An 11,124-nucleotide genomic window follows, 5' to 3' on the forward strand; every position below is an offset into this window, starting at 1 on the left:
TTATCTTACACAGAAAGTTCTGTTTTTATTGATTAGAACTGTATATAGTTGTAATTCTTTCATCACACATATAATACACAGTAACCATCAAGTAACTGCTGCTAAAATAACTTACTGACAAATTCTAATATTGACAACAGAATAGTTCTATCTCTATTAACAATAAAAAACAAAACCGCTAAGTATCTTGGAAAATTTAAATGCAGACCATTATTTCACAATTTGGAAGTCTGTGTAGTCCAGCTTTACGATGACCTTCTCATTGTGGAAGCTTGCTCTGTCGATGTGTGATTTGGGGCTTCCTTTTGTCTCAAGCCATTCCTGCATATGACGTACTTTGGAGGCGGGCCCTTGCAATTGTCCTTGCACTGTGCCCTGGTCAGTGTTCTGGACCCAGCCTACTAATCCAAGCTTTTTACCCTCAGCCTAAGGGAAAGAAAAAGACAAGAAAGAGAAATCCAGTGAGACTGAACAAAACAAAGCGAGACTATAATCTCTTGCCAGAACCTTGGCGTACAATCAAGCCACTGAAATTAATTTTGTCCAGAACAGTCAAAACAGAACTACAGCAAGGAGAATCTCATTGCTGATCTTAACATGAAGTATTGACCACTTGACTTCATTTCCTTCTTCTACCCTATAAAACCCAGGCACCAGAATTTTTCACTGTGTAGTCAATTTGATTAAGTACTAAAGATTTAAGACCAAATCAGATGTTTTCAAAATGATTCTCTAAGGCTGATTGTTGTTAGGATACTGGATTATATCTTGTTCATTTTCCTTCTCCTAATCAAGAATCTAATAGATATATTAAATAGAAAAAAGCATAAAGTTATCTGATCCTTCTGTTTCTCTTTAGCCAAGACCAACTGCAGCCATGAAATTAAAAGACGCTTACTCCTTGGAAGGAAAGTTATGACCAACCTAGATAGCATATTCAAAAGCAGAGATATTACTTTGCCAACAAAGGTCCATCTAGTCAAGGCTATGGTTTTTCCTGTGGTCATGTATGGATGTGAGAGTTGGACTGTGAAGAAAGCTGAGCACCGAAGAATTGATGCTTTTGAACTGTGGTGTTGGAGAAGACTCTTGAGAGTCCCTTGGACTGCAAGGAGATCCAACCAGTCCATTCTAAAGGAGATCAGTCCTGGGTGTTCTTTGGAAGGACTGATGCTAAAGCTGAAACTCCAGTACTTTGGCCACCTCATGTGAAGAGCTGACTCATTGGAAAAGACTGTGATGCTGGGAGGGATTGGGGGCAGGAGGAGAAGGGGACGACAGAGGATGAGATGGCTGGATGGCATCACTGACTCGATGGACGTGAGTCTGAGTGAACTCCGGGAGTTGGTGATGGACAGGGAGGCCTGGCGTGCTGCAATTCATGGGGTTGCAAAGAGTCGGACACGACTGAGTGACTGAACTGAACTGAATACCTAAACAAACCCAGATGACTAAGTGTCCATTATATCTTTAAAGATCATTAGAGAGTATTTCACAATTTCCTGGGCAAATCATTCCATTGTTCTCACTGTAGAGAAACTGTCTAATCCAAGGTCTTTACCTTGCATTCAAAGCCCACTTTCTCTCATCCTCTGAGAGAAGGAAAAAGTTGCTGGTGAGCAGCCTCTAAACACCTACATTTCGTAAGACCACATTAACTATTGTTTTCACTTGACTTTCTTCTGTCTAAATAATCACAAGGCCTTTAATGTTGAATAAGCTTAGGAAAAACATCTAGTCATTGTAACCGTTGTAATTGTAATCATTTTCTTAGACTTTTTATTGTTCTTTCCTATAAAGCATTAACTGCGAAATAACTGAAAACTGGGGGAAAGTAGCAATGTTTCAGAGGCAATTGTATTTTTGTAAAATTTCCAACTAAGGATTTATAAAAGTTATTGCTTGTTACATTCTATCTAAATAGAAGGAGTTGGATTACAGAAGAAAATGGGAGTTAACATGACTGCATGTCCAAATGCTGGACTAGTGATCTAGTAAATATGGGAAACTGCTGGAGTTGGCCAAAGAAAATGTTATGCAGAGCAAAAGTATGTTTGATGAGGAACTGAAGTATTCATTAAATCAGTTATGTTCAAAGCAAAGACATGTTTGCATAATGAACAAAAGAGACTTTGGTCAAATAACAGTTTAAAGGATATGGAGGAAATTAAAGAATGAAGAAAAATAAGAGATATCTACAGCATGATTAAGGGTTGTAGACTGAAGCATTTAAAAAGAATACAGAGAATGGATTTGAATAAGACTCCATATCCCACTGACTTTGTGCAACAACCGCACTCTCTCCTACTTCATATTAACCCAGGGGAGTGGGCCATGCCTAGTTCGTAGTTACCTTATATAGTAACTTGCTATAAGAACGATTGTGTTGAGGTTTTGAGCAGGAGGTTATAATAGTTCAATAACATTTTAAACTGTAGTGTGATTTATCTGAACTCCTGAGAGTAAACAAAACACTCCCAACTTTGACAGGTGTTGAGAATGGGGATTTCCTATGGGTTTTGTCTGGGCACTGGATTCTGTTCTTATTTTTAAATGGTAACACAATATTGCTGAGTCATGTTCAGCTTTGACTATATATGTAAACAAGCAAGTAGTGCTCTCTCCTAAGAAAATTCCAAAAAGCTGATTCTCCTCAAAACCATATTTCCTCTTGAACTGTCATCTGGAAATATTTTAAGGATTATAATCACCAATTCTAGTCTCAATCTAAAAAAAGGTTATCCTCAAACCAATAACATAGACCTTCCACATTAGGAAACTACAAAGAGAGGAGCAAACTGAACTCAAATCAAGCAAAAAAAGGGAAATAATAAAGATTAGAGCAGGAGTTAATAAATAAAACAGAGATAAAGAAACTTCTCTGGTGGTACAGTGGTTAAGAATCTGCCTTGCAATGTGGGTTTGATCCTTGGTAGGGGAACTAATTTCCTACATGCCCCAGAGCGACTAAGACACACGACCCCCACAACCCCAATTAGGGAGTCCTTGCTCAACAAAAGATCTGCAGGACTCAACGAAGATCCTGTTAGCCACAACTAAAAGACCCACCACAGCCAAATAAATATTTAAAAATTGTTTTTCTGTATTCTTTTATTCTCTTTTTACACTGAGGGTTGGGAGGTGCTATAAAGATGGGCTCTCCTGCCATCTACTCCTTTTCCCTCAACAACTTTAATTAATCTTCATTAATTTTTAATCCACTTATTAAGCCACAGGAACTTACCCTACATCAAAGTGAAAGTTGCTCAGTTGCGTCTGACTCTTTGTGACCCCATAGACTTTATAGTCCATGGAATTCTCTAGGCCAGAATACTGGAGTGGGTAGCCTTTCCCTTCTCCAGGGAATCTTCCCAACCCAGGGATCGAACCCAGGTCTCCTGCATTGCAGGTGGATTCTTTACCAGCTGAGACACAAGGGAAGCCCAAAAATACTCGACTAGGTAGCCTATCCCTTCTCCAGGGGGTCTTTCCGACCCAGGAATCGAACCAGGGTCTCCTGCATTGCAGGCGGATTCTTTACCAACTGAGCTATCAAGAAAGCCTACCCTATGTAACTGGAGGCAAAGCTATCTGGAACATAGCTCTTGCTAGGACTTTCAGTAATTCTTTTCTTCCAACAGGCACTTCATATATGAGCAGGGATCAGGAGGAACTGATTTGCAAATCATTGGAAAAAGAGGTAGTGGCACTTAACATTCACATTTCAAAGATTCAGGTTTGAACTTTAAAGTGGCTTTGGCAAGTTCTGCAGTCTTAACTCATTTTAACTCATTATCTTTGGGGTTGGAGATACACTGGGAAGGCAGTAGCCTGATACTCCCCTATAGAAGACAGAAGGCAAACTAAGATTTCATCTTTGTCATTAGGGAAGATTGATGAAAGTCAAAGAGGAGAGTGAAAAAGTTGGCTTAAAGCTCAACATTCAGAAAACGAAGATCATGGCATCTGGTCCCACCACTTCATGGGAAATAGATGGGGAAACAGTGGAAACAGTGTCAGACTTTATTTTTTGGGGCTCCAAAATCACTGCAGATGGTGATTGCAGCCATGAAATTAAAAGATGCTTACTCCTTGGAAGGAAAGTTATGACCAACCTAGATAGCATATTCAAAAGCAGAGACATTACTTTGCCAACAAAGGTCTGTCTAGTCAAGGCTATGGTTTTCCCAGTGGTCATGTATGGATGTGAAAGTTGGACTGTGAAGAAAGCTGAGCGCCGAAGAATTGATGCTTTTGAACTGTGGTATTGGAGAAGACTCTTGAGAGTCCCTTGGACGCAAGGAGATCCAACCAGTCCATCCTAAAGGAGATCAGTCCTGGGTGTTCTTTGGAAGGACTGATGCTAAAGCTGAAACTCCAATACTTTGGCCACCTCATGTGAAGAGTTGACTCATTGGAAAAGACTCTGATGCTGGGAGGGAATGGGGGCAGGCGGAGAAGTGGACGACAGAGGATGAGATGGCTGGATGGCATCCATGACTTGATGCACATGAGTTTGGGTGAACTCCGGGAGTTGGTGATGGACAGGGAGGCCTGGCGTGCTGCAATTCATGGGGTTGCAAAGAGTCGGACACAACTGAGCGACTGAACTGAACTGAACTGAGTGAAGTTAAGGCAGAGGCTGTCAACAGTCTGTTCATCCCCTCAATTACTAATATGTCATACCAGGCTCCATGTTCAGTGTTACTATTACTTACCCTGGAATGAATAAAGTATTTTCATTAGAAAAGCTTCACCTGGAAAAGGTGTTGTTGCTTAGTCCCCAAGTCGTGTCCGACTCTTTGTGACACCTTGGACTGTAGCCCTCCAGGCTCCTCTGTGCATGGGATTTCCCTGACAAGAATATTGGAGTGGGTTTCCATTTCCTTCTCCAAAGGATCTCCAAGGGATCTTTCTGACCTAGGGATAGACAGAACCCACGTCTCTTGCATTGGCAGGAGATTCTTTACCATTGAGCCACCTGGGAAGTCCTCCCCTGGAAAAGGTATTTGTTCTTTAAAACCTAAAATGAGCAGAATTAAGGAATTAAGTAGGGGAATGGGAGAAGGTTTAAGAGAAAAAAAGGTCTGAAGAAAATGCAACAGCTACAGACGAAGCAGTTACATAAATTACATAGTCATTTAAATGTCATCTCTTTGATCAGTGTTAACTTTCCTGTAAGAATTGTGATTTGTTTTGATGATGCCCCAGTAGGGAGAACTGGGGAAGCCCTTTCTCTTTGTAAAAGAGAAGCTCATCCATATGTGTGTTGGTACTCAATACCACTGTAGACCAATAATAACAGCAGACAAAGCTTCCAGTAGGGATTCCCAGGTGACTCAGTGGTAAAAGAATCCACCTGCCAATGCCAGAGACCTGGATGGAGAAGATCCCCTGGAGGAGGAAATGGCAACCCACTCTACTATTCTCGCTGGGAAAATCCCATAGACAGAAGAGCCTGGAGGGCTATATAGTTCGTGGAGCTGAAGAGTCGGACACGACTGAGCATGCACTCACACAGAGAGAAAAGCTTCCATTTGCGCTGTGGTTTACCCATTGCAAAGCATTTTCATACCTATTCTTCTACAAATCACCTCTTTGCCATTCAGCTAACAAAGAGCCAGCTTCTCCAAAGCATATTTTTCGGGAACATGTCTCTTGTTCCCATGCTGATAATGTAGGTAGGGTCACATACCTGAGTGTACTTGCGGAAAAACACTCCTTGCACCTTTCCAAAAATTTCATAATCCACTGATATCAGGGTATCCCCTTCTGCCATGCTCATGCTCAAACCTGTCAGAGACGAGGGCAGCAGAAAAGTAAAGGAGTCATTATCCTACTCCAGGGCCCCCAATCCTTAGGCAGAAAGGGTCATCACATCTATAGCTCTACATCCTTAACCACTGCGACCTCTCCCTGACCTTAAGGTGCCCGTACTTCGGATACGTGTAAGCGCGGGTGTCTGAAATAACAGGAAGACACCTGCAAGGGAGCTTCGGGTCGCGATTGCCCACAGAGGCCTCTTTTGGGGCAATTACCTGCTTATCCAATTACCTCCCTACACCCATCCCCGGTCCCACTCCCTCTCCATCCTTCCTTCTTCCCACAGACCTGCCTTCCACGCTGCCGCCAGTACCTCCCCCTATTAAATTTTAGGGCTAATCGAACTCACGGGTACGCCCGGGGTCCCTGTCCCAGGCTCACCCTCCTTGTCGTCCTCTCAAGCGTTAGGGACTACCCGGCAGACCACCAGGCCAACAGTCACCCCTCAGCCGCGTAAACCGCCGCGCCCGGAAGCTTAGAAGGCGGCTCCTCCTTCGCCGCCTCTCCTGTCCATCATCTCCACCGGCCAATCACGCACGGCGCGCTCGGCCCAGAGCCCGCCTAGAGGGTGGGATGTCGGGAGGCGCGTGTCTAGGAGCGCCCGAGCCTCGGGGTTGGGGAGGATCTGTCCAGGGTCTCGGCCACGACTCTACAGACCGAGTCCTCATCTTACCTTGGTTACTAAGCGCACCTCTTTTTTTTTTTTTTTTTTTTAAGTTTCTCCTGGGGAGAAGGACGAAGACGAATAAACAATTGAGATAAATCCAATCATTCTGTAAATAATTACTGAGAGCTTCTGTGCCAGGCACACTTCTAGGTGCTTGACACACGTTAACAAAAAGAAAGGATCCCTGGATTGGAGGAGCTTAAATTCTGGAGACAGAGAGGGACGGCAAACACTAAACATCATAAACAAAACAAAAAAAATAAATAGAAGACATAAAATTTTTCTGCCCTTTTCCTCAATTCTCCTCCAATTCTGGGTCATGCCTAAGTTTGCAATTGGTAGCAGCAGCGACAAGAGTATAGGAGGTCGCACACAAGGTTATTTCTCCCACTGTGATTCTGGAAGCTGTCCACCAGAGTCTACCTTACTAAGTAAGTCTACCTTACTAAGTAAACTCAAAACAATGTTGCTTATCTAAAGCAACCAATCACAAACACAAACAAAATAACCCAGGGCTCCAGAATCACAACTGAATCAGTCAACCTAAGCCAAGTGACCCGGAGAAGGCAATGGCAACCCACTCCAGTACTCTTGCCTGGAGAATCCCATGGATGGAGGAGCCTGGTGGGCTACAGTCCATGGGGTCGCACAGAGTTGGACACGACTGATGCGACTTAGCAGCAGCAGCAGCAGCAGCAAGCCAAGTGACCAAGTTGCATGAATTTCTTTAGGGAGAAGGGAATTTGTCAAGGGGAGTTGTGGGTGTTGATTGTTAAAAGTAGGGTCATCTCGTGTGTATCAGTCACTCAGTCATGTCTGACTCTTTGTGATCCCATGGACTGTAGCCCACCAGGATCCTCTGCCCATGGAATTCTCCAGGCAAGAATACTGGAGTAGGTTGTCATTTTGTTCTCCAGGGGATCTTCCCCACCCAGGATCGAACCCAGGTCTCCTGCATTGGAGGCAGACTTTTTACTGTCTGAGCCACAAGGGAAGCCAAAGGTCACCTTGTAGGCATTTATATCCAGATATCCTATGATTAAGAATACATATGGGGCTTCCTTGGTGGCACAGTGGATAAAAATCTGCCTGCCAGTGCAGGGGACTTGGGTTTGATCCCTGGTCCAGGAAGATCTCATGTGCCACAGAGCAACCAACTCCATGTGCCACAACTACTGAGCCCTTTCTCTAGAACCTGAGAGCCACAACTACTGAGCCTACGTGCTGTAACTGCTGAAGATCAAGTGCCTAGAGCCTGTGCTCTGCAACAAGGGAGGCCACCTCAATGAGAAGCCCTTGCACTGCAACAGACAGCAGCCCTCACTTGCCACAGCTAGAGAAAGCCTGAGCACAGCAATGAAGACCTAGCGTAGTCAAAAATAAACAAAAAAAATTTATACATATATATATGTAAAGAATGTGAATGAAGATAAACTGTGGTGCTTACTGTTCCCTTTGGAGTGCTGTGTACCTTACATCCCTCCATAAGATTCCATATGTATGCCAGGTTGGCAGACTTGGCAAGGTGAGATGGATTTGCAGGCCATGGAGATTCATTATTCCGTTAGTTCCCCACTACAAAGTGAGGGTCCAGATCCTGGAGAGTCATATGACCTCAGTGTTGGTATGGGGGTGGCAGTGAGGTTGGAAACTGGATTGAATTGTTATGCTAGGCAATATTTGAAAATAATGTTGAACAGAGTAACTGGCTGATGTTATTTCTCTAAAATTTATTAAAAAAAACCTAGTTTCTCTGTAGCATCAAACTATTCAGTACCTACATGTATACACACTGTAGGATATACAAAGATGGATGGTATATAATCTTTGTCCTTAAAGAGCTTTTTTATTTCGCATAAGGGACAAACATGCATGCAAATGATGACAATGCAGTGCACGACATGTGAATTCAGTTCCATGAACATCCATTGGGAGCTCATCACGAGCCAGCCCTGTGACAAAAATATTATGCGAGCTCAAAGGAGCAGAGAGATTCCTTCTGGCTGGCAAGACTGGGAAAGCGTTCTTGGAGGAAATGGCATATTACCCAAGGTTACACTACCACAAAGAGTAAGTGATGGAGCTGGGATTTAGTTCCAAGCAGCCTGAGTACAGAGCCTACTCTGTACTGAATGCTATATTCTACTACCTTCCAGCACATGGAGTTGGAGGAAGGCCACTGAGGTAAGAGAGTATGAGTAGTCAGATGTGGCTGGACCCTGAGTGTATATTACTGAGTATATACTACTGATATACTACTGGGAATATATCAACCCTGGCTGTACATTAAGACTTTGGGGGAAAGTTTACAAAAGATTGATACCCAGGCCTTACCTCCAGAAAAACTGCTTTCCAGGTAGCCCTAAAACACAGCTAGGGTTGACTCTGGGGAGGTAAGGCATGTTTCAGCTTTATCCTGTAGGTAAAGAAGAAGCAATTGGGTGGGAGAATGACAGGTTCAGATGTATTTAGGATTTAGGATAGGGACTTTCCCGGGGGTTCACTGGTTAACCTTTCAATGCACATTCGATCCCCAGTCAGAAAACTAAAACTCACACATCATAACTAGAGAAGCTCCTACACACCACAGTGAAGACTCAGAACAGCCAAAAGAAGCAGATGTACAGCAGTTAGGAGAGTGGTGCCGTCCCAGTGAGCAGTGAAGAAGAAACTCACCTAGGGTAGGAGAAATGAAAAGGAAGGGACATATATAAGAGACACTGCAGAATAAATTCAACAGAGCCTGCTGACCAATTAGAAGGGGTGACACATAGTGGGGAGTGGAAGAAGACTGATGTTTCAGCATGAGAGGGAACACTGGAGAAGGGGCCTGGGAAATAGGGAGGTAATCACAAGTGTGTTTTCTGTCATATTGACTTTGAGATACCTGAGGAACATTTATGTGGATGTGCTACGTGGGCATTTGGAAACGTGAGTCTGTTACTAAGGGAGAGAACTAAGCTAGATGCCATTGAAACATAGGTGAGAACTGGAATTCCAGCATTTGGTTGAAATCATTAAGGAAGAGAATGTCTGAAACTGCATTTATATGAGAAATAAGCGGGCTTTGGAGAACAACTACGTTTGGGAAGGCAGGTGAGGAAAAGACATAAATCCAAAATATGAAAGAAGATGGAACAAGGACATGAAAAAAGAAACCAAGAACGCACAGAGAAGCAAGTGAGAAGAGAGTTCCAACGGGGAGAAAAAATCAATAATGTCAAAGAGTAGGCTGAAGAAATAGCAGCTTTTGTCTTTAGGGTCTTTGGAAGGTCACTGGTAGCCTGGCCAGTTCAAAGCAGAGACAGGGAAACCAGACCACAATGGACTGGACAATGAGGGAGAGTCAAAGAAGTGGGGGCAGCAAGTGTAAAGCTTTCTATTAAGAAGTCTTGTGGAGAAGAAGAGAAAAGACTGGGACCCTAAGGTGAGAGGTGAGGTTAAGGCAAAGGAAGTTTTTTTTTTTTTTTTTTTGTAAGGCAAAGCTAAGCATATTTTAAAACCAGTGTGTGTGGATGGATACAACTTGAAGTTAGCAAGATGGATGGGTATAGTGAGTCAATTCCTGGAAGGTACTGAAAGGGACTAAGTTAAGAGAACTCAAGGAAAGACAAAGATTTTTTTTCCTCTGAAACAAGATGGAAAGAAGTCAAGATGGAAGGAGGCACCCTGGGAAATTCTGCCAGGCTAGAGGGGAGCTTTGGAGTTGATGACAGGCAAGCCCCATGCTGAGATAATTCGGACCTTGAAAAGAGTGAGAAACGTCTGGAAATGCATACACAGAAGGCAGGTGAGAGACAACTAGGAGAGAAAACAGGGCAACAGAAGACTGCTTTGGAGCACCACCAAGGAATTTATAACATGTAAAAGCTGCAATATGACATGTTGAAGTAGTAACACCGACCACTGCTGTCTATATTATTTTCCATGTGCATGAATCTTTTTAAGTAGTTACAAGGGAAAAAGAGTAAGCTGCCTGTTTCAAACAGCTTGCACAAATGAACTGAAGTATGAAGACAAACTTTCTTCTGATGTTAACAAGTTATGGAATATCTTTAGGGTTGAAACCAGTTTATACTGAGTATTTTGGATCTGGTGGTTAACTTCATTATCATTACACTTGTCTGAGTCATTCTTGGGCCCTAAGAAGACAGGGCCAGAGTTACCACATGAAAGGAAAACATTATATCAAAATAATGAGATTGGCTACAAAAACTTCCCCGGAAGGAGACTGCGTAGCAAAACCTAGCAGAGTTGCTAAAATCTGACGCAAGCCCCAGATTATGTGCGAGGAAAAGCATGGACAGAGAGTCGACAGCCGTACCTGGGGCCGGTACCAAGCAGCCGAGCGTGCCAAGAAAGGCGATCAGCATGCCCACTCCCGCTAAGAGGAGGGCCGACACCGGAATCTTGCGGCAGAATGACCTGAGGGCGCATCTAGGCGCTCCGTCTTTTGCCAGAGAAGGGCACACCCCAGGATCAGAGAGCATCGCTCTGAGAAAAATACAAGCTCTTTGACGGAGCCCCAGAAGAGCCTCTCCCACCCCCTACCGACGTTCCCCAAGGGCAGGGCTGGACTGAGCTGCAGAGTTGGCGGGACACCCAGTCTAGTGACCCTGCTGGACCGCGCCCGC

The 11,124-nt window shown here is 43.7% G+C and overlaps 1 protein-coding gene across 3 annotated transcripts; it reads right to left on the reverse strand.

The window, feature by feature from the left end:
• ACYP1 (acylphosphatase 1) lies at positions 1-11,075 on the reverse strand. 3 transcript variants are annotated; one of them, XM_027552464.1, is made up of 3 exons: positions 10,815-11,075; positions 5,696-5,793; positions 1-426 (listed from the first exon to the last, which is right to left on the reverse strand). In XM_027552464.1, exons 1-3 carry the CDS (start codon positions 10,978-10,980, stop codon positions 211-213), a joined length of 480 nt encoding a protein of 159 aa, XP_027408265.1. In that variant the 5' UTR covers positions 10,981-11,075; the 3' UTR covers positions 1-210. The 3 variants fall into 3 exon arrangements, with proteins under 3 accessions (XP_027408265.1, XP_027408267.1, XP_027408266.1); XM_027552466.1 differs by lacking the exon at positions 10,815-11,075 and adding an exon at positions 6,205-6,342; XM_027552465.1 differs by lacking the exon at positions 10,815-11,075 and adding an exon at positions 6,173-6,332.
• Between the last annotated feature and the right edge of the window lie 49 nt (positions 11,076-11,124).

The sequence above is a fragment of the Bos indicus x Bos taurus genome, chromosome 10 (genome assembly GCF_003369695.1).
Source record: "Bos indicus x Bos taurus breed Angus x Brahman F1 hybrid chromosome 10, Bos_hybrid_MaternalHap_v2.0, whole genome shotgun sequence".
Classification (NCBI taxonomy): Eukaryota; Metazoa; Chordata; class Mammalia; order Artiodactyla; family Bovidae; genus Bos; species Bos indicus x Bos taurus.

Coding starts and splice junctions, on each gene's coding strand:
- ACYP1 (XM_027552464.1), bottom strand. CDS start 10,980: ATGCTCTCTGATCCTGGGGTGTGCCCTTCTCTGGCAAAAGACGGAGCG. Junction 5,794..10,814: donor CTGCTTGGTACCGGCCCCAG/GTACGGCTGTCG, acceptor CGTCTCTGACAG/GTTTGAGCATGAGCATGGCA. Junction 427..5,695: donor TTTTCCGCAAGTACACTCAG/GTATGTGACCCT, acceptor TCTTTCCCTTAG/GCTGAGGGTAAAAAGCTTGG.